We start from the raw sequence: 23,682 nt of genomic DNA, 5'->3' as shown, positions 1-23,682 counted from the left end.
ACCCCCACCACCATTCACTGGCCCTTCAGCTTCATCCCTCTTCACTTTCTCTCATCTCCTCCCAGGCTTCATTAGCTCTGATTGATTCTCCTGTCAGAGCTTATGGCAACGCGATGAACTGCATTATTAGTGGGTGAGAGAAAAAAAAAAAAAAACGGACAGCAGAGAACCACAAAAATATTAACATATCAATGGAAACTCACCCTGTAACGAAAAAGTCCAAACATGAGGACAGTGTAGTCAGAGCGTATATATCTACAGCATCTATATCTACAGCATGTTCCAACGTCTTTGTCCAACTGTAACGATATTGGACTTTTGACCTCATAATACAAGTGTTTCACTCACCCTGAGGCTCATGACCGGAATGTACCAGCACTAAGAACTAGCAGAACTCAGTGGAGAACAGATATATTTGCATTGGATTTTTTTTTTTTTAATTATTAACAAATCTATCTGAGGCAGTTGAAGAGACTTGAACAGAAGTTCTAACTGTCAATGTTGATTCAAAAAGGTAGAAAAAAGAGAGAGAAAAAAAAGATGTCCACAAACACAAAGCTCTATTTATTTATTTTTTTAATGGAAACAGAATCATTAAAATGAAGCCCCGTGTTTGAGAAAGAGTATATGTAATAGTATTTAAATGATGAATTATGCAAGTGTTAGGGTCTCTGGAACAGTGCAGCGCTTGTTATATGTGAATACATAATTTAGACCAAGTGGAGCATGTATTATATTTTTTTTCTCGTGTACCCAAAGATAAAGTAACCACACAGGGAGCCTTGCTATACTATTTACTTTTTTTTTTCAAATATTTCTACATACATAATAACCAGGAACTGCTGTATTTTGCAGTATATTTTGCACATCTATGTTTGGTGTCTGTCGAATACAAAACAAAGTGTATTTCTCTGATCTACGTCCAAACTTAGATTCAAGAAAATGACACTAAATCCTTTCACTGACACAGTTTTTAAGTCTGGAAGAATTTGGTTCATTTACCAGCGGATCAATAAACATTTCACATGGTCCATGAGTTCTGGAACCAGGTCTTCATCTTCATCTTCATCATCATGTCAGCTGTGTGTATAACAATCCCATTAGTCAGAGGCGTAAATTAAACAGACACAACAGGAGACAGGGCTCTTCAGTCACGTGGTCACCTCCTATTGGACGATGGACATTTCCTCCTCTTAACCTGATTAAATGTATATGATCTTAAACACAAAAACCCCTGAGACAAAGATCTAATGGTCTATGAGACCTTTTGACCCTGACATCCGACGTCCAGTTGTCTGCCTGGTTCGATGGCGTCCTAAACCATCGAGGATTTTTATCGTCACTTCTTTGGTTGTTCATCTTCCCGATGATAAATGTTTAATCTAAAAGGCTAAGGAAAAGAACGACACAATTTTGGCTTGACTTTGACGGCTGCCTCTGGAGATGGTTGATCATCTTGTGAAGATGAACTTCAAAAGGCAACATCAAAGACACTTCAACCTGTACAGGTTGGAAGTATAAAGTAAAGGACTGACAATCCTTTACTAAAGTTGGGGCTGCATCACTTCTGCTGTAGGGGTCTCAACCTCTGAGCTGGGGGACCGCTGTGGTCACCGTCACTTTGTTGGAGGGCCACACCAGTGTTTGTTATTCACCACAAAAAAAACAAACAAAAAAAACATACATTTTGTACATAAAAAATGAATGATTATTTTGAATAATAATAATAATAATAATAATGAATGATTTTTTAAAATCTATTTCTGGGTCAGATTGAGGGAGAAGAGTCAAAATTATTTTTTAAATCTATTTCTGGGTCAGATTGAGGGAGGTTTCTGGGCTGAAAGTGTCCCCTGAGCCAGGAGTTTGAGACAGCTGGAAATGTTTCACTTTGTCATCTCTGAAATAAGTTGATTTATTTTCCAACACAAATGTGTGTTTTCATATATTTCCATAAATATAAAGGTGAAGAGAACTGCTACAAACGTGAACATCTTCCACAATGATGTTGGTTTTTACTGCGCTGCTGTGGCCTGACAGTACAGAACATCCACCTTTTCAGAATGTTCCAGAGTCTAATTATCTGAAGGCCACAACCCTGGAACTGTCAAAGCGTATTTTCTCTGCATCGAGAATCGTTAAGCGTCTCCTTTTTTTTATGTCTTCCAGGTCATTTCACCGAGTTAAAAACCTTCGGAAGAAAATGTGACAACGCAGAAAGTACCAGGATTTATAAAAGCCGGGGTAAGTCTGAAAACTCCTTCACTGAACATTCACCAAAAACTGCAGCCGTGCTCGTCCAGGATGTTCCCCAATATATGGTGTGCATTTTTGTTGAGTACAAATATATATATGTATATGTGTTTATGCATATATATGTATGTATGTATATGTGTATATATATATATATGTATGTATGTATGTATATACGTATGTGTATATATGCATGTATGTATATACGTATGTATATATGCATGTATGTATATACGTATNTATGTATGTATGTACGTATATATGTATATAACTAAATATATGTATGTACATATATGTAAATATATGTACATATGTAAATATTTATACAGTAATTACTTAATACAGGTGGTAGTATTTATATTAGTATTTATTCTTGTCTAAATACAAGTATATTTTGGACCAGATTCTCACTCTGTGTCTATGAAACCCTTTCAAATGTAAGTTGTCTTCAAATTCACTTTTTCCTCCTCATAAGTTTCAGTAATGTACAAGTTATTCCAGCTAATGTGGGGAGTAATGATTAGTGGAGCCTTAAGGGAGACATGAATGTTTGATCAATGTGAGCCGATTACACAAACTAAGTCGGAGAGAAAGGATCCTAAAACGGCCAATTCATGAAACCATTTTTTTTCTTCCTCTCCATCGTTCACTCGGCTTTGTCAGTCTGTTGTTCAGTCGCTGTAGTCAGTCCAAAGCCGTCAACGTCAGGAAGGTTTGGCATCCATGCCTTACAGGAGCCTTCTCCTCTCATGCCTGTGTTAAAAATACAGTCCTGCGGGACCTGCTGTCATCCTGAGATTTTACTGAGATGCCTTTGAGCTTCCCTGCAGGCAGAGCAGAGCAGAGCAGAGCAGAGCAGAGCAGAGCTGGTTGATATCTGTGGCACCTTACAGACTCTGGAGTAAAAAAATAATGCGTGGGTTTAAAGGCACTGCTGTGTGTTTCAGTATATGCAGGGACGTGCTGTCAGACCATCATTATAACCAAAGCACAGATTAGTCTGTGGACTCTAACAACAAGACTCTAACACAGACGTACAGTTTAACAACTGTAAAAACTGTTTCAAAAATCCACAAATCCACAGAAGCCGACCCTCATCCAGCAGAGAATCCAAGACTGTGAGCACTTCAAATAAATACAATGCATTCCCTTACCTCCTACCCCAAACTAATGTTACAAATAAATCTCATTTATTTCATCTTTTCATGCACTCTAATCTGACCCTAATCCTAATCTAATCTGAAACCAACCTGAAACTTTGTAGAGACGTCGAAAATATGTCCCCACAGTGGAATAGTGTCTTCACTACAAAAGTGGTTTCCAAAACACTTTTATCATACACACTTTTTGTGTTTTGTTAGCCCTTCGCATAACCATAGTTCCCACAAAGGACTGTGTCCCCACAACAACAGTATTTTCTGAAAACACTGTCCTGGTTTAGTTGCCACAGGTATGAACACACACACACACATACATGTATTGTTTTTAGTAAACATTTTAGTTTGTGTAAACATAATATATGTATGTATATATATTAATATATATTTATATATGTATATATATTTATATATATTTATATATGTGTTTATATATGTATATATATTTATATATATTTATATATGTGTTTATATATGTATATATATTTATATATATTTATATATGTGTTTATATATGTATATATATTTATATATATATATTTATATATGTGTATATATATGTATACATGCATTAATGGTCATGAGTTGGTTCACATTAGACATACAGTATATGTATATGTACTGTATATATGTATATGTACTGTATATGTACTGTATATATGTATATGTACTGTATATGCACATGTCATGCATGTCTAATGTGACTGTGAACCATTCAAGCTCAGTCCAGTTGTAAGGAGATAACAGGCAATCAGTCACAATCAAAAACCTCACAGTGGAAAATCCCCACCAACCCTGTTGGCCCGGCTCCTGCACTGTGTCGTCATTTAGCCTTGACGGCCAAAAACCTCGCCTACAGCCTTCCATTCAGATGCAGCGTGAACCAGGGCATGAATAGTGAAGACACGGATTCAGAGGCCATTAGAATCACAAAGGCTCTGGGTTTTTTCCTGCATGCCTACACCTCCGAATGCACGGGATAAGACTTTCTCCCATAAAGGTGTAATACTGACAAGATAGCAAAGTGCTTCGACATCGCCCGACTGAGAGGCTGCCAGCTTGTGTATATTATCTCATGGACCACATAAAACCGTACAGCTCGCTACTGCACAGCCTGGCATTTAGTACTTTGCCTTTTTTTTTTCTCTCTCACTCTTAGAAAGACGGAGATAGAACGAGTATGTTCACTGATATGATGACCCAGCAAAAACAGCTTCTATCAGCACACACACGAACACACACGCGCACACACACTATTCATTGCAACCCAGACACACCATAATATGAAGCCGGACTAAACCAGCTGATGCCTGACGTACTGTTTAAACGTCAACGTGAAACCACAAGGCTTTACTTCTCATTTATTCATGTGTGTATTTCAGTTTTCTGCATTGTTCGATATATATTTATACACATATATATAAAAATATATAATATAAATATATGTATATATGTGTATATATGTATATATATATAATTCATCTTTCAAAGGGCTTTTTCATTTATTAAGTAAATCATTGTTAATAATTAATAATGTTCTATCTAGCCATCCATCCTTTTTTTCTTTTCATTATGCACCACTTTAGTTGCAATATGCAGCCTCACCACCAGATGTCACTGAAATGTGAAAGCGGTCATCTCTTACTGACATCTTAATGTTACGGCAGAACAATAGTGCTGCTTCACTGCAACCCATCAGACAGGATGTTTTTCTTCTTAACCCATGATGTTATTCTGTCAACATCCTCATATAACAGAGCACTTATATATATCTGCTATATATATATATATCTTCATATATATATATTTATATATGTATGTACTATATAAATCACCTTGACAACTCAGCAGACGTAAGGGGCATTGTTTAATTTAAACCAAATCCCAGATTACTGTGAAAGTTTTCTGTGAAGAACCTTCAGTTGATCAAATTTGAAGCACGAAGAAAGTGAAGATGTGAGTCTTAAATTATCTGGACAAAAGGTTTTGGCAAAAAAAAAAAAATGTCCCTCACAGATAATGGAAGAGTATTCAGGTTTAGTCATTGGCTTTTGAACAGAATTTCTTCTCTTTTCAAATGGTTTTGAAATTAGTTTCCCAACGTTTGGTAGTGATATTTTTTTTTTTGTGGTCAGATGCCACGTCAGATATTGGCTTTTTCCCAAGTTCAGGAAATAATTCCATTTCATGCATAGTTGAGTAATGATGACCTATGACCTCATGAATGTGGTGAAAGGCTTGTGTATCGCGTTAACCGACGGCGGCCACTAGGCCTCGGAGCCGATTGACCGAAACTTCCTACGACCGACGCCCCGGTCTTTAATTAATGCAGAGAGAAACTGACGGTGTTTACGCAACGCTACAAGAAAACTTCTTATCAAAAGAATCAAAGTACTCAAACGTGTATTTGTATTCAGAGTGGGATCAGAGGGACTGTGGCGCATTATCATCCAATTAGCTTATCAAAGGGAAACATTAACATGTTCTCTGCAGGCGCTGCGAAGGAATGTGACGGTTGGTGAAACTATTTAACACAAAAATCTACTCTCTGCACTGCATTTATGTCAAAAAGATATATATAGACATATATAAAGTATATATGTTGTATTTATGTATATTTATATATATATTTATATTTATATATGTATATATATATATCACACACACAAAGGCACATTATGAGCCACTGTGTCACCTAGACCTGAAGGACCTAAACACGTGGGATATATATGTGTGCGTGTTTATATAAACATATATGTTTACATATATACATATTGTTGTAAATATATGGCTTGACTTATCTATTAAAAATATTTATATATAACGTACATACAGTACCTGCTCTCTTGCAGTGTGGCTCTAAACTTGGGGAAAAGATGTTTTTCATTTGTGATTTTTTTTTTTAACCAAACCGTTCATTTCAAACTGACATTAATTAGAATAATTCATTTCAAACGAATCTTCTGAGATTCCGTGAGAGTCAGTGCCGTCCACCGTGCCAATATTTAGTTTCTAATTTGCCGTTCATCCAGGATCAGTGTTGTTGTTGTTGTCGTTCCGTTAAATTGTTTTGGGTTCGTAATTAAAGAATGAAACAACCGTTCACAACGATCGTGTTGTATAAAGACACCCAGATGAGCTGCATCTTGTTGTGTGTCAACGCTGATGTATTGTGGTCGTCAATAGTAGAGTGTAAGGTAATACTGCAGCTCTTTCTGTCACTCTCACAGAACAATGGACATGAAAAATGACCCAATCACAATTCACAACTTTGTTCTATTCTGGGCGTTTACAACAACTTTGAGCTCACAGACGGGCTTGGTTCTGGTCTGGTGCCATGGTCTGGTGCCATCTGTGAGGTTCTGGGGGCGACGACTTTTTTTTTTTTTTTTAGAGCAGTTTTTTTTGTTGTTGTTGTTGCCTTTTCTGCGTCTTTTTACACCACTTTTGGATCCGTCGTCAGAGCTTTCTGATCACCGTGGTGAGCAGCAAAAACAAGTATTAATTTGGAGCAGCGTCACTGCTGTGATGTGTTGGTTGAATGGATATGGATTAGATGCTAGCTGGAGATGTTGCACGTGTTTTCATGTGTACTCGTTTCCAAATACTGCAGTGATACTAATAGGATACATGATTCTTTCTCTCTCTCTTTTTTTTAATCTTTTTAAATTTAATTTTAAATTATTAAAATCCATTAATCACTTCCCAACCCTGCTTCTTTCACAAAACAATCTGTGTCTACAGTAAATCTTCCCTCACCAGTGAAGGACAGGGTGGAGAAACCGTCAACACAACCTGAAGTATTAAAAAAAAAAAAAAAAGAAAAAATTTGAATTTTAAAAAGCTTGATCGTGAACTATGATAAAGTCTGATAAAGGTCGTCGTGACCCTCGGTGTCAGGAACCTGTGGAGTAAACACAGGACAGCTGAGCGGGTTGGGGGGGGAGGCCTCGGGGGTCTGGGGGGAGGAGGCTACGCATGCATATGTTTTGTTGTGTATATGTGTATGTGTGTGTGTGTTTGTATGTGTGATTGGTTGGAGTGGGGGGTATTTAATTCATCTGTGGGTGTAAACGTCACCTGGACGAGTGGTCACGCTGCTGCGGGGGAGTATATATGCACACGGACGCTCGCCAACGGACACAACATCACAAGAAGAAGAAGAAGAAGAGTCGACTTTTATCAGGAGGACAGACAGAAGGAGACACTTTGGACGTCAATCAGCCGTCACCTGGACCATCACAGAGGTGAGTCTTGACTCCAGTGCTATTTTTAAATGCAGTAGTTTTGACACATGTCAATGTTCAAGGTTGACTGCATCACAGAACATCACAGAACATCACAGAACATCACAGAGAGGAGTCTGGATTAGGTGGATAGAAAAAGGAAAACCTCAGGAGGCTTTTGGCTTCATGTGAATATAATTCCAATTATTTATTTTTTTTCGCTTGAAACCACTGTCCTGTTAAGCCGTTGCTCTAGGTGGAACTTTTGTCCACATTTTTAGAGTTTGTTCATTAAGGCATAGAAAAATATTTAAATACTTTTGGAAATTGTCTCGAAACAAAGATGCACAATTTAAATGGTAATTAATGCACCAGAAGCAAAATGTGGTCATTTTTTAACAGATTAGTGAAAAAAGTTCTGGAATGTTGTTGTGATGTAGAACTGAGTCAGAAGAAAGTTCTCTCTCACATCAAGGATGTGCGGTTAAGAGTATGTCAACAAAGAGAAACCGTTAGAACGCAAACTTTAAAGTTTAAGTTTAAGATTCCTCTGTGCTAATTTGTAAAAGTCTTTTTTGTCATATTAATTAAATTTGTCGGTAACAGTAGAGGGTTTTTTCTAAGTCTGCTGATCCATTAAAGCCAGCGTGGGATGACTGGCCGTACTTCAAAGATGATCAAACGATAAAAACTTGCCAACCACTGCGGGATTATCTCTGTTTTTTTGGTTTGTTTTTTTTCCCCTCATTTTTCAAAAAGCTAGTTATGTGATCGTTGAGGCCTGAAAACAAAAACAGCAGCTTCAACTGCACTGATCATCTTGTCCTATTTCACACTCTTTAATAAGCACAGCGTGATCCAACCCAGTTGCGTTTGTTTGCATGACTTGGCAACAACAGTGGCCGCACTGGTTTGGAAACCTGGGTGAAGCCATTACTGCCAGTGAACCGTCGGTCAAACTGCAGACTTATGGGAAACCAGAGCAGGAACACGTTTGAAGATTTCATTGTTTGTGTGTGTGTGTGTGTGAGTGAGCAGCTGGTCTCTGGGCTGCAGTCGCTCTGATCATTTCAGTCAAACACCACAGTGAACAGATATGATCCCTGACACGTTCTGTTTTATTTAGATGAGTTGTTCAGAGCCGACGTTTCCGTACCGTTAACGTGAGCTCTGAGTGATTTGTGGCACCTTCACAAAATCCAATTAAATTCCAAACGGTGTGAACGATTTGTGACTGTAAATTATAGAATAGAATAAAAGCACCACAGTGTAACCGATTGGTTCCTGTACCAGTACGGTACCAAAAAGACCTCCAAAGGCTTCGAGCTTGATTTTTATGCCTCCGTCTTGGTTTCTAGGAGAAAGTAAAACTCCGATCACCTGAATATAAATCTTTTTTATGGTTCACATTTTTAGATCCTGACAAGGCAAATATTACTTCATTGCCTGATTTTATGACATGATCATAGAAAGAAATGACAGTATAGTCGAGGCCCGGTCACCCTGACTGAGTCACAAGTCTCAAGTCTATCACTGAGCCACATTAGTACCATAAAGTACCAGATTCCAAAGTGTAGCCAAAACCCTTTTTGAAAATTTCCCAGTAGTTCAGTGGAACCAAAGAAGTGGACCAAACCAGTGTATTTTGGTTTTTGCAAATGTAAGAGTGAGAGTGCTTGATTCCAAAGTGTAGCCAAAACCCTTTTTGAAAATTTCCCAGTAGTTCAGTGGAACCAAGTATTGGACCAAACCAGTGTATTTTGGCTTTTGCAAATGTAAGAGTGAGAGTGCTTGAATTCGACCTGTGAAAGTGTGAGTGAACCCTGAATTTTTATCTAATGCCCCTCGACGTGAGTGTCAACGCTGAGGAGAACAGCGTTGTGTTATTTTGTTCTTTTCCGGTTGGCGGCTCCAGGCACAGCTTTTGGCTGAGGGAAAATTCTTTAGGGGAATCGTACCACACACTGACAGGCAAAAGCTTAATGACTGTTTTCTCCGACTGACTGATGTGGTCGCCTCATAATGTGTTTGTCCTCTTTGTTGTGTCATAGGTTGCATGGTTGAAGACAATGTTTGAATCCTTGCACAAGCGTATCCAGGAAACCCTGGTGGAGAGGAGAACCCGCAGAGCCAGACTGGTGACCAAAGATGGCCGCTGCAACATCGAGTACGGAAACATCATGTACAGCAAACACTTTGCCTTCCTGGCCGACTTTTGGACCACTTTTGTGGAAATCCGATGGCGTTTTGTTCTTCTTACCTTCATTGCCTCCTTCACCCTCAGCTGGTTCATTTTTGGCCTGCTCTGGTACTGGATTGCTCGCAGTAATGGAGACCTGGAGTGGCAAAACCCAACAAAGGACCACGTCCCGTGTCTTGACAACGTCATGGGTCTCACCACAGCGTTTCTATACTCTCTCGAAACCCAGACGACGATCGGGTACGGAGGACGAGCTCTAACCGCGGTCTGCCCCGGAGCCGTGGCTCTGCTCATAATCCAGTCCCTGGTAGGAGCCATCATCAACTGCTTCATGTGCGGAGTCATCCTCTCCAAAATCTCTTTACCTAAAAAGAGAGCAAAGACCATCCGATTCAGTGAAATGGCCGTGATCTGCCCCAAGGGCAACTCTCTGTGTCTGTCCATCAGGGTTGCCAACCTACGAAAAACCCTGATGATTGGCAGCCAGCTCTACGGCAAGCTGCTGAGAACCACCTCCACGCCCGACGGGGAGACCATCATCATGGACCAGATGAACATCGACTTCATGGTGGACGCTGGGAAGGACAACCTCTTCTTTGTGTGTCCTCTCACGCTGCACCACATCATCGATAAGAGCAGCCCGTTTTTCGATATGGCGGTGGACACGCTCCACAAGCAAGAGTTCGAGCTGGTGGTTTTCCTGGACGGCACCGCCGAGTCCACCAGCTCCTCCTGCCAAGTGCGGACCTCTTTTATCCCGCAGGAGATCATGTGGGGCTACAACTTCTTGCCCATCATTTCCAGAAGCAAAGAGGGCAAGTACCGAGTCGACTTCTCCAACTTCTCCAGGGTGGTTCCTGTGGCCACAGCTCACTGCGCCTACTGCTTTCACAACATCAAGGGCCACCACCACCACTCCATAAACGGACAAGACAACCAGAGCTTTGAGGTGATCGACATCAGCGATCCCTCGAACGTCACCAAGTTGTAAAGTGATGCCGAACCACGTGAACCAGTAAACAATCTGGACCGGAGAGAGAACACGTCCTAAAGACCCTGACGTTTGTGGTGAACAATGCACTGTGTAGCATTTAAATGTGGGGAGAAGACTTAGTGTCGTTTGTTTGTTTGTTATCCAGTTAAGCCATCTGTGTGGGGGCTAGGACAGTTATTGTTCAGATCTGTATGTAACACCACGCCTGCCACTGTCTTTGAGCAAAAACCTGTTTTCAAAACAGAGACCAGGTCCATCAGGGAGGGCAAGTCTTTCAAAGTACTCTTCTGCCCTTGCTGCTTTTTAAGATGATTATCTTTGACCTTGCTCATGTCGGATCACCACCAGCTGAGAGACAGAGGCGAAGGAAGTGCATTATCCTCCGCACGTCCTACAATTACTCGAAGAACCATTTCTGTGGAGATACTGGAGAAAAAGTTATTCAATTATTCACACCACTTAAGGAACAAAAGGGAGGCGAGAGCCATTAGAGTATAAACTGGAACGGTTCAGACGCGGAGGCACTGAGGACCGGACTCAGGGACGAGTTGTTTAATCTTTGTGTGATGATGTCACTGTGGTGTTCTTGAATGTACCACAGGTTTTGAAGATTGTAAACTGAATGTCATTTTTTGTATGAAAAACATGACAAAATACACCGAAATAAAATATATTTTTGCATTAAGTTCCACTGCTGTTGTCGTCATTAGTTGTAAACTCAATGGCCTGATTATTACATAATGTCTGTTTTGTTTTGTTCTAAAGGTCAAATGAACACCGTGGCAGCTGCCGCCTCCTCGTCGTGGTATTAATCTGTAAACACAGAGAAGTTGTGACATCAAACAGGGATCAACACACGACACACTGATGGGGTTTGTTGTTGTTTTTTTTTTTAGGATAAAAGCCGTTGCTTACGACCCATTATTTTGCCTGCAGACTGTGAACATGACACCAGAACTCTCCATTTAAACACACTGTGTGCTAGCATGGGGCTTTGACAGGTGTTGCTCTGGGTGGACCTCCCACTGTGACCTCTTTAAGGCAGTGCACGCTGTGTCACTCAGAGACGGAGATGAGACAGTCGGCAGATGGATCCGTGTCTGTTCTAATGAATCAGGGGATACAAATGTGACGCAGACGCTTTGTTGACAACTTTTACCCATTTTTAAGATGATATTTTGTATTCATGGTATCTACTGATAAACCACTTTGCCAGACTGTCGCTGCCGTCTGAGCCAGATGCCATGTGTGCTCGTCTGCCAGTGGTTAGAATTTACGGCTGTATTCAAAAAGACGCTTGAAGGGTTCGCTAAATTCTCATATGGGTATTTGGATTGAATTCTTACACGTATCAAACACACACTACAACAATATTTGTGATTTGTGATGGTAAGACAAAAAATATATTTACATATATGTATATGTATATATATGAACATATATATATTTATATACATACATACATATATATACAGTATGTATATATATATGTATATATATATTCATATACATAGATACATATATGTATGTATATATATTTTTTATCTTACCATCACAAATTCTGACAGCTATCCAAGTGCAGCTTGCTAACAGAATTTCTACATATATATATCAAACATATATTTATATATATGTTTGATATATATGTATGTATACTTTTACACATTTTTGCCTATATATGTCTATATGCATGTATTTTTTTTTTGTCTTACCATCACAGATAGTGAAATCTACCCGTGTGCAGTTTGATGACTAATAACGACCAATAATAAATCAACAATAGTAAATGCAAACCTGGAGCTAAAGATTTTCTGTCTCCAGTGAAACCACAAAAAATCCAAAAAGAATGAGAGGTAAAAATTTATTTTGTCACATTTTCCTATACAAAAGCCTTTTTCCAAAAGGAATTCATACAATTCAGGAATGACAATAATAATAATAATAATTACAATAATACAAGGGTTAATTGTAAAATCACACACTGACACACACACACACACACACGCAGGTCTCCACTCACTGACACTCATGCGGTCACACACACATATAATATATTTTTATATACACGCGGTCACACACACACATATAATATATTTTTATATATTTGATATCCAAAATACATTGCATATATGAGTAGCACAGATCCCTTCATTGATAATGCTCGTGAAAAATGGAAGTAAAGGGTAAGTTACAATAATTTCTTTATGCTACAAATTAGTCGTTTTTTGTTTTAGTTTTTTTTTTATTCATTTGATCTTAAAAAACTTCTGGAGAGTTAATTCTAATACTGTTGGTGTTATTTTTTTTATTTTATTTTTTTATTTTTGCATAAAATACCCCAAAATTCTTCCCTGTACAGATCGGTGAAAGCTTCAAATCATTTGGTTTTCTACCTGAAAAAAAGGTGATTTAAAGTGGAAAGTAACTATGTGAGTATGTATATAGAGCGAAGAGAAAACCCTGGCTATTGGATTGTGATTATGATTCAAGCAGGCGTTTATGATCTTTGGAATACAAACATCTTCTGTGTGCATTTAGGATGAAACAACTGGATTTGAGAAACAACAACAACAATAATATGATATTAAAAAAAAAAAAAGTTAACATGTCCTGCCCAAATGTACAGATATAAAAATGCTTCGATGCTCAACACACTACTTATCAGAAATGGACTCAAAAGGTTTTGCATTTTGACCGAGGTCAACTCGTAATAATTATCTTGACTTTTATTTTCTTTAATACTGTGTCACATATGAAAATAACTCTGCATAATTTATACAGTAAGTTGCTTTAATGCCTAGTTTGATTGATGCTTATAAAATAATACAATATAGGTCTGACAAACGCACAGCGTTCGCGAATCTGAGGATTTTCTTGTTTCTAGTGTGTCATACGTCAATGGATTTTGTCCTCTGAAAAACTACTTCATTTCCAAGTAATTTATTTTCAAGTGTCCACTCTCTGTCAATCTGACCAAAGAGGGGAAAAAAAATCATCTGTGAACACAAACGCAGATATCTTTTTGACATGTTGCAAGGATGACGACGACGACGACGATGATGATGATGATGAAGATGATGCTAAAATCCTGACTTGAGTTGAGAATCACGTGCACGTGCAGGGCTTTAGATCAGTGAGAAACTAACATTCAAATATACATGCTGCTCTCAAACTAGGATCCAGCCCTGATTAAAACAAAAAACAAAAAAAATACAACGTGGCTTTCTACGCACAGATCTGTCCAATAAGCTTTTTTTTGGTCCTGACTGGCTTACGTGAGAAGGAAGGAGACACCGTGGCGGCCGATATCATCCGAGTGCACTTTAGCTAACCAAAGAAATGTCAAGATTTTCTGGTCAGATGTTGAAAATCATTTTTGTCATACGTTACATCTGTTACTGAAACAATATTCCTTAAGGAATAATCAGGAAAAATGTGGCACGGAACAGCAGTTAGAGGAGAATTCTTTTTTTTTTTTTCTTTTTTTTTTTTTGGCTTTTACTGTGTACTGCATGTCGAAACTACATCAGTGAAAAATATCCACCTCACCTCCAGCTACGTGAGAAAGGCACGGACTTGTTTGTCAACCAGACAAGTGCATCCATCAAGTTGGCTTTTCTTTTAGTTTGGTTTTATTTTGTTTTATTTTTCCTCATAAAATCATCCGAGGACTTTAGATTACGCTGCAGGGCACAAACCAGAAAACATTCACATTAATACTGACGCGGTTAAGTGACAGAAACATCCGGAAACGGCATGACTGCAAGGCGACAACATAGACAAACATTCAGTAGCCTCGTGTGTTTGGGCCCCTGAAAACATCCGACCAGGGTTCAAAACTGTTGGTAATTCCCTTCGGTCACATCTCGACTGTCGACCGTACGCTTCGATCACAATCTTTGGCCCCACACACGCATTTATAAGGCAATTTTAGTGACCCAGGTGAGCTAAACATACAGCGCTTCCCTCTTCGGCATTTCACCCTTCTCTGGCCTTCCAGTTAGGAGGATCAGTAAAATAGTGAGCGGCATATTCCAGTTGCCAGATTATCATTCAGTGCTGAGAAACGTCCATTTGTCGGCGAAGGTCCTCATTATCCAGTAAATTTCAGAGGACTCCGCACACACATAAAAAGACGCAGATGGACAGATGAACAGATGAGCCAGTGGAAACACAAGGGTAGATGAGATGGGAATAGGAAACCCCGACAAGGCTGTAGACGAGCGGAAAAGGCAGATGCTTAAAAGCATTATGTACATAATGCACTGGGGAGGATGTAGATTGAGACCCATCAATTACAGGTCCATGTCTGGTTCTGTTGCAGGGTGAGGAGGCGGACACACTCGGCCTGTTTCTCCTATCCTCCGGCTTTGGTTTGGATTGGGTTCAGCTTCCACGGGGGACGGGAAACAACGGCACAGGAACTCAGACGCACGTCCAAGAGGCTTAAGGAAAAAAAAATACACCAAAACACTTGCTAGTCTTGTAAAGGTAAGTAGTATTCCATTATGGAGCGTAGCATCCAATTGTTTATAAATTCTTACAAATACATATATATATATAAAAACTCCTTCAATTCAGTCGTCCTTCATATTGGAGCAGATTTTCTTCAGGGTAAAATCAGACCCAAATCAGTCTTCACTGGTTTGGCATCACTGAGAGCGCTGGTCAGCAATTGTGCACTCTACTGGAAGAGGAAGGGGGGTTTGGGAGGGGGCAGAGGGGGCTTTGGAACCTGAAGGGCAGATTCAATAGTAACTACCCAAATGAGAAGGCACGTGGGTGTTAGGGTGGCGAGGGACATTTGGGTTGGGGTAGATGCCAGCAGTGGGTGAGCTCCAGTATGGAGTAGTGGGTCCGAAGAAGTTGGAGGAGGTGACGGGCATGGACGGAGGGTGGGGGGACACAAAGTTGACCTTCTGTTGATGGGCGTGGTAGGAAGGCACGTAGGCGAGGTCTGAGGGGTACTTGTACATGGAGGACTCGGTGGGGTGAGGCTGCAGTGCCTGAGCGATCCCGTGGAAGTCGAACTTGTAGGCGTAGCGCTTGCCGTGCACCTTGGTCATGATGTTCTTGTCGTAGTAGTAGCGCAGCGCGCGGCTCAGCTTGTCGTAGTTCATGTTGGGCTTGCTCTTACGCTCGCCCCAGCGCCGCGCCACCTCGTCGGGGTCCGTCATCTTGAACTCGCCGTTGGTGCCCTCCCAGGTGATGCAGCCGGCGTTGGCGCTGTCGGACAGGAGCTCCAGGAGGAACTGCCACAGCTGGATCTGACCCGAACCTGAGCACAGACACAGACAGCCAATCAGCAATCACCTTAAAAACGATAACAATAAGTCCTGTTCGACAGACGCCCAGAGGGCGTGTTCTCTAACTCTCACCTGGATTAGCTAGACGACTACTGGTGGGTCCAAGGATCTGGTACGGGTCTGTGGACGGAGGGACGGGTTTTTAGTTCTACAACAATTAGCTTTAGCCTCTAAAGGCTTCAGTTGGAGACTTATGTCTGTGTCAGTAGTTTATAGATGTTATAATATGAACAGTATAACCCCAGACCCACACGTGTGATCAGCTGTTACCTGGCTGAGCTCTGGGCTGCTCATTGGATTTGGTCACATTCTGAGGAACCACTGGTGAGCCTGGGGAGAGAGAGAGAGAGAGACAGACAGAGGGGGTGAGAGAGAGATTAAAGGTCCCTTCATCTCGTCTCTGTTCTAACTGATACCTAGAGCGACTCCGTGAGCAGGAGTCAGCAGCTGTTCAAAGTAAATCAGGGAGCAGCGTTGGCTCCCTGTGAGCGTCTGTGGTCTGAGGCTACAGTCTCTGGGAATCTGTCCCACAATCACGTCTAAACGGTGGAACAGCCAATCGATGACGCACTTTAGGTTAAATCATTTTGGAGTAAATCCCACATGAACTCATATCTGCTCTACTAAAGTAACTGGCCGGTCGTGGGTTTTAAACATCACAAAACCTGGTGAAGGTTCCACCCGCACGAACTCATATCTGCTCTACTAAAGTAACTCAAACTGTAGCTAATGTGCACATTTCTTTGTATCATTAATTACCTTTGCCGCTGTGCATGTTGTTGGACCATCCTGATGACCTCCGTACAGCATCGTATGAAGGGTCTGGAGGAGACAGAGGACGTTAGAGATCACAGTCTGTTTCTGACTTTCTTGTTTTTTGGCAGGAAAACAAAAATCAAACTTCTTTCTCTACAAATTTATGTATTTATTCAAAATAATGTGTGTGTTTCCAACAACTCCGCTTATAAAACATTTTATCTCGGTACACCGCCGGACAGCCTCTCAGAAAACAACATTAGAAAAAGCGGCCGTGCCGGCGTCAGATGGACTCGGTGCCTCCATCAGAACGATGATGACGAGGAGGAGGAGGTTTTTTTTTTTTCAGAAATCTTTTCTGTGTCTGCTCATGAATTGTCACTTTTCAGTGGCGCTACAGGAAATGTAAATGTCAGAAAACAGTGACAGAAAACAGTGAGCTGAGCAGCTCAGGTCTGATGTGAATGTACACGTGCACGTACACGTGCACGTACACGTCTTGTGAACACGGGCCAGTTTTTGTACAATCCTTGACGAGCAGCCAGCTGGATTAGTTAGCCGTGTTTGCACCGACTGCAGTGTGAAGGTGAACGCTCTCGGTAACAATCGGTTCCTTCGACACGAGCTCAAAAAACTGTGGAGTGAAAAATCTCCTTTACGATACACACAGGTGATTATGGGATGGATTCAGTGTCGTGACTGTCAGGACTTTGCCCCGTGCTTGTATTTTCTCTCTTTCTTTTTTTTTTACTTAGTATTTGTTTAGCTTTATTGTTCATTTTTAATTTGTTATATAGTGCAATCATTGAGATGTCCAGTAGGTGGCAGTAATGTGATGTTTGGATTAGGTTAGATTAGATCATCTTGACTTGTTCTGATTTGAAAGGGTTAAGTAATACGTTAATGAGTTATTATTAGTTCTACAGTTTGTTTTTGTATGATTACGAGGTGAAAACACATTTTCATTATCTTATTAATTAACATTATTTTCTAAGTCTAATTTTTACGGCCTCATTTCCTCCTCAGTCCTGCGTTATTACAGTAGGTTCTGTAGGACTACGGTGTTCCTCGTTAGCACAACTCCTCCTACATCGTCCAATTAGTGCGTGTTCTTTTATCTGGACTGGAACCTCACCTCTGACCCCGAGTCATTTGATCTTATTGATTTCACTGTTAACAGAACACAAACGATTGACCCTCAGAGAAAATCAACCTCGTTACAGTTTAATTAGCAACAAATTCATAACAAGAACGACAGAAAATCTAAAATGTATCCTTGAAATAATAATAATATGTAAAAACACCACTGGTCAAATGTGGGGCAGAATATATATATATTTTTTTTTAACTCAGATCTATTTTCTCGTGTTGCATTCTGGGTGTGGTTGACAGGCACTAAAAACACGGGCCAAGAATGAGCAAATCTGAACTAAAATCTGTTTTCAACCCTGGTCAGGTTTCCACCAGACACATTAAGACGATTAGGCTTGTAGTTCTATGATTCTGCAATCGATTAACCCTCCCTAATGAGTGACATCATAGCTCTTGACATTATAAAAGCACGAGATGTGTCGGTTTTCGAGGCCGAACATTTATTTTGACCACAACTTTATTAGCCTTTGCATAAATCACCATCTAAAGGTCATGTGAGAAACATTTCGACTAGAAATACCTCCCAACTATTTATCTGGACCTGATGGCCAATTTAAAAATGTAATTTTCTTCAGTTAAACGACACAAATCTCAACGTTTGCCCTTTAAACAGCGACACCGCTCTGCACATGTGGAGGTTCTTCATCTCCATCGTTTAGGTCTGTGTTTTTAAGCCCGACTGTGAATCATCCATTAGCATCAACAGTACGTGCACGGCATCGTCAGCAGCTACTTTTCTAAACACTGTACAACACTGCCCTCCAGTGGACCACAGCGTGTTCGCACCTTGATTTCCGGTGAAACAAAAATTGAACTCCTAAATCCTAAAATACCTTTAATCTCGTTGTTAATTCAGACTTATCGCGATAAGTTAAGTGTTGATTTTGCAAAGAAGTAAAACAGGGAAAAATATATATTTTAGGGGTGAACATTTCTGACAAAAAAAATAGAATATTGATTATACTTTTTGTTTTAAAATTTTATAACCACCTTTTTTGACTTAGAACAAAATCGACAGATTTTGTGATATTTTTACAGTAATTCAAAACTTTTTTTTAACTTTTAACCCCAGTTTCAACACATTCCTGTTGAGGTCTGTGTGAATGGGCAGAAGATGCAGCAGTAAATAATGTATGAAGTTAGAGAACTGCAAAAAAAAAAATCCATCAAAACACTGATATATATATATATATATATATAAAAATAGGGCCAGGAACAAGGGCAGTGCATGGGTTTGAGGAGGGGAGAAAAAAAATAAAAAAGACAGAGAAAGGTAAAGAAGGGACATTTAACAAGTGGGCTGCCGCGGCTCAGCAGGGCTGTCAGGTCCAATCTGGTGTGGGCCGACGGGACGGCCAAGAAGCCGGGACTGGGGGAGAGTCCTGGGAGACTTACGTTTCCTGCCTGCCTCGCCTGCAGACAACCTCTCTTTGTTTTACTGGCCCTTTTTTCCCCTTTACTAACACCCCCCCCCCCCCCCCCTCGCCCCCCCTCCCCCCCCCAAACAACATACACAACGGGGCTACCTCCATGTATGCGTAGAAAGGAGGGGTGTGTGTGTGTGTTGGGGGGGGGGGGGTACAAACAGAAGGGGAGAAAGGCGAAGGAGAGGGAGAAGTGGGCCGACACAGACGGGGAGAAAAGGCATGAATAAAGAAAGAGGAGAGGAAATTTAAGAGAGGGAGGAAGAAAAATAGTAAAAAAAAAAAAACCCCGGAGTCAGACGAGGCACAACTTTGGAATCTGAAAAGAAAACACAAGCAGCAGCAGCAGCAAACTCAGCTCCTGTCTGGTTCAGGCTGCAGCGGACACCCAGTCACGTGATGGAGCTGTTGGCCGCAGACCACGTCGTCACAATCAGCCAATCACCAGCGAGAATACAGAGACAATTTACACTCGGACTCTGCTCTGGTTAAAAGGGTCGTTTGTAAACATGGACGTCGACGTGCAGGAGGAGGAGGAGGAGGAGGAGGAGGAGGAACTCGACTGGTTTGGGGGCACGCAGTTCGAGCTGGCTTGAAGAACGCAAAGACGCAAACACACACACATACACACAGAGCTGCCTCATCTCCAACCCCCCGACTGCCCCCTCCACCCTCCCCCACCCCCGACTCCCTCCTCCATCCTCCCCACCCTCCCCCCCTCCCGCCTTCATTTTTCCAGGCCTCACTCTGACTGAGACTTGAGCCAGTTTCCACTCTGGTCTGGGGTGTGGTGCACGCTCCTGGGAGACTTCGACTGCAGGACCAGTTAGTCAAAACAAGGCCCCAGCGCTAGACTGGAAGACAGACGGACAGACGGACAGACGGACAGACGGACGGACGGGGGAGAGAGAGAGAGGAAGACAAAGACCAAGCAGAGGCAGTGAGTGGGTGAGTTAGAGAGAGAGAGAGAAAGGAAGAGAAGAGGTTTTAACCTGTGGACCATTTTTAACCCTGAGTCTGAGCCAAGGAAAGAAAACCCAGACAGGATCCAGATTTTTTTTATGCTTAATAATACAGGTGCTCTGAAGGACTCTGGGAGAGAGAGGGAGGGAGGGAGGGAGAGAGGGAGGGATGGAGACAGACAAGGAGAGGAGAGTTGTTTCAAAGTATAAATAAAAGGCCGAGGTGGGACGAACAACAGGAATCAAAGAAACGCCGACACAACACGACCCGTCCCGTCTCGTCTCGTCTCTGCTCTGAGCTGCTGAGGTCTTAGTTTTTCATCTTATATTTTTCTCATTTTTTTTCGTATAAACTCCAGAGAAGGAACTGCAGCACTTTCACACATGTACTGCCCCACTTCAAAGTGCACTGCCACTCTGACTTGGCTGCAAAATGAATGCGTCCAAAGAGGTGAATCATCATCATCATCATCTTCATCTTCCCACATTAGGCCTAGAAGCTACGGAGAATATGAGTGTTGGTGCTGCAAAAATAAATAAATAACAAACTGAAAAAAACCCCAAAAAAAACCCAAATGTCAGCAGTGGCACAAACACAAGAGGAAAAAAGAAATATTGAAAAGGTTGTAAATGTACCAGCTCAGGGTGAGAGGATAATCCAAAGACAAACTGAAGCCGAGCGTGAACTCAAACATCCGTGTGTGACTGGACAATAACTACAGTACGTTATTGAAAACAAATTCTGCTTTAGAACTCATAGGAACTTTCCTGCGTCCACACACACACACACACACCCTCTCTCTCTCTCCCTCTCTGTCTCTCTCTTTCATAGCCGCTGCATCTCGTGTTTTATACGCTCTCTTTTATTCATAACATTGCATTTTACACCACAGAGTCTGGAGCAGATTACGGCTCGTCTCCTGCTGTACGCGGCTGCTTACTCTACCCCAAAGAGCCTGGATGGTATTTGACTGCTCTCACAGGGCAATATGAACACCAACATCTGGCAGCACTGATCTGTGGAAATGTTAATATAGGCTTCTCCTGCAGCAGCGACACAAAACTCCCAGAATCCACTTTGATATTCTGTCCTTTTTTTTTTTTTTCTCCTCGTCACTTGTCTCAAACAACAATTGGCGTGGATTTACGGCCGTGGACGGTGTGTGTGTGTGTGTGCAGTAGTGTTTGAGTCCTGTGAAAAAGGAAATGCTGCTGAAGGGAGTGACGCTCTGTTCCTGCCAGTCCAAATACCTGGCTCTGAGAACCAGGAAGACCAGGGTCGGGAGGTGACCCAGCAGAATCTTATCAGGCCTGCCCGCCGCTCTGGTCGTACTGTGGCCCGGGGCGTGAACAAGTGCGGGGCCTGCTAATGCTCAGCGCCGGGGCAGATGGAGAGAGAGAGAGAGAGAGAGAGAGAGAGAGGCTGAGGACATTCTTGGACACTTATCAGAGCCAGTGTTTCCTCTCCTCCTGCCTTGATACGGCCCCTCATCCTGTGGCCCGGGCTATCGTTGTTGTTGCAGTCCTCTCTGGTGACACCATATAGCCGATGTAAGGGATGTTTTCGGGGTTTTTTTTTCTTTTCTTCTCTTCTTTAACAGATAGGCGGCGCACACTGTCGTGTCAGCACATAATGGTGTTTGTAGAGTGAGAAGGTCTCCAGAGGACGGAGACAATCATCTCCAGCTTCTGGACCATTGTTCTCAGAGCCGGAGCGTTAGCAGGAATTTTAAGTCGTCGACAGTTTCAATGATACGCTGCTGTTTTATTGTTTGGACAAACAAACTTCAGGATTCAGGTGTTTGGGCCAAAAGTCAGAGTCTGTATCGATCTGACGTTTATCGTTTCTGCTCGTTTCGTATCGTTACGTATCTTCTAAGATCGCTGTATTAACAACAGATTGTTGAACTGTGGATCTGCGGCCGTTGTTTCACCGTCAACTCACGACCAAATTGATTCTCACTGACGTCTTCTGATCGGATCTTGTTTTTATTTCTTCTTATTGTCTTTTTTGTTCTGTCCGTAGACCGTATGTATAATCTGGAACGAGCTGCTCCCGGTGCAGGTTGTTGTTGCAGAGAGAATTCTCTGCTTGTTCTAAAAGTGATGTAGTGTTTATAGTTTATATGTACGGTTATATGTACAAGTTCTTTAAAAAATGATTTATTTATAATATTTTTTATTTAAGTTTGGTTCAGACAAAACAAAACCTCAGTTGATGAATCTGATTGGTCAGTGTATAACCAACATCCAGTTCTGCTCCAGACTCCACAGTCATCATAGACTTATATATTTATAATGCATATAAAAAGTCTATAAAAACAACAACTTTAAACTCTAAAATCGACCGTAAAATAAAAGTCTTCCTACCTTCTTTGGCAGCCAGTCGAGGGGATTGGTCTGTGTGAGATGGAGTGTTGTAGGATAACGATGAGCTACCTGGGAAAATAACAACAATAATTACTGTAAAATCCATTAGAATATTATTGAATTAAAAAACTATTGGGTTCAATATGAGCAGAAGCCATTTAGTGTTTTCAAAAACAACAAAAATAATAATAATAATAAAGTACATTTACAAGGATGAACTGGAGGAAAAAATAAAAGTCAAACTCCCAGAATCCTCAGTGAAATGAAGGTGACCAAAAGGTCAAATTGTGTAATAAAAGCCAGTAGGGGGCAGTAGAGGTTCCAGCTCAGTTACAGTCTAACGGCACTAAAGAGCCCATTTCATTTTCTTGAATTGTCTTCCCAGTATGTGCTTAAAAAAAAAAAAAATCATCTCAGAAGGAAAATAAGTCATGACACATAAATCCGATCCCAAACTGAAGTGAATCCAGCGCACAGTCAACACAGACAAACGCTGGAAAAAAAAAAAAAACCTGTTGCTCGTCAGCATTTTTTTTAACAACGGACCCAACTCCTGAATAATAAAGTCAGGGAGGCAAGACTGTGCATATGGCGACCTATTCATTTCACCTTATGGAGCAGAACTCAGCGCTGCATTCCTGCACTCACTCAGGCACCCTGGGCGGCACCAAAATGCTCCCTTAATTTTAGCTGCCCCCAGGCATAAATCAAGCAGTGGAAAAACAGACCCAAAAATGCACAGTGAAAACACAAGGCGGCCACTAGACAGAAAGTGTGAAGACCTGGCTGGGGGGGTAGTTGGGGGGGGTTGATGACTGCGGTAGATCAACTAACTAGGGTAAGAACTGCACCTCTGAGTTAACCCTCTCCTCTGACTTACCT

The 23,682-nt window shown here is 41.2% G+C and overlaps 2 protein-coding genes across 5 annotated transcripts in view; one reads left to right on the top strand and one right to left on the bottom strand.

The window, feature by feature from the left end:
* The window catches only part of kcnj1a.1 (potassium inwardly rectifying channel subfamily J member 1a, tandem duplicate 1), a 54,227-nt gene extending 42,103 nt beyond the window's left edge, over positions 1-12,124 (top strand). Inside the window, exons 2-3 of one of the 2 annotated variants that reach the window (XM_025055071.1) lie at positions 2,170-2,244; positions 9,688-12,124. In XM_025055071.1, the coding sequence (XP_024910839.1) occupies positions 9,706-10,827 (1,122 nt within the window). In that variant the 5' untranslated portion in view covers positions 2,170-2,244; positions 9,688-9,705 and the 3' untranslated portion in view covers positions 10,828-12,124. Of the gene's footprint in view, positions 1-2,169; positions 2,245-7,397; positions 7,658-9,687 lie in introns of those variants that run through there. The other variant, XM_008308566.3, reaches the window with a different exon arrangement.
* Positions 12,125-13,064: 940 nt separating this feature from the next.
* The window catches only part of fli1 (Fli-1 proto-oncogene, ETS transcription factor), a 30,280-nt gene continuing 19,662 nt past the window's right edge, over positions 13,065-23,682 (bottom strand). For all 3 annotated transcript variants that reach the window (XM_008308563.3, XM_008308564.3, XM_008308565.3), the window contains 5 exons: positions 22,801-22,869; positions 16,896-16,958; positions 16,407-16,466; positions 16,209-16,256; positions 13,065-16,108 (listed from right to left, as the gene is read on the bottom strand). In XM_008308563.3, coding sequence (XP_008306785.1) covers positions 15,579-16,108; positions 16,209-16,256; positions 16,407-16,466; positions 16,896-16,958; positions 22,801-22,869 — 770 coding nt within the window. In that variant the 3' untranslated portion in view covers positions 13,065-15,578. The remainder of the gene's footprint in view (positions 16,109-16,208; positions 16,257-16,406; positions 16,467-16,895; positions 16,959-22,800; positions 22,870-23,682) is intronic.

This window comes from Cynoglossus semilaevis, chromosome 4, assembly GCF_000523025.1.
Source record: "Cynoglossus semilaevis isolate Cse_v1.0 chromosome 4, Cse_v1.0, whole genome shotgun sequence".
Classification (NCBI taxonomy): domain Eukaryota; kingdom Metazoa; phylum Chordata; class Actinopteri; order Pleuronectiformes; family Cynoglossidae; genus Cynoglossus; species Cynoglossus semilaevis.
Note: the sequence above shows the minus strand (reverse complement) of the source record. Positions and strands in the feature narration are given on the sequence as shown.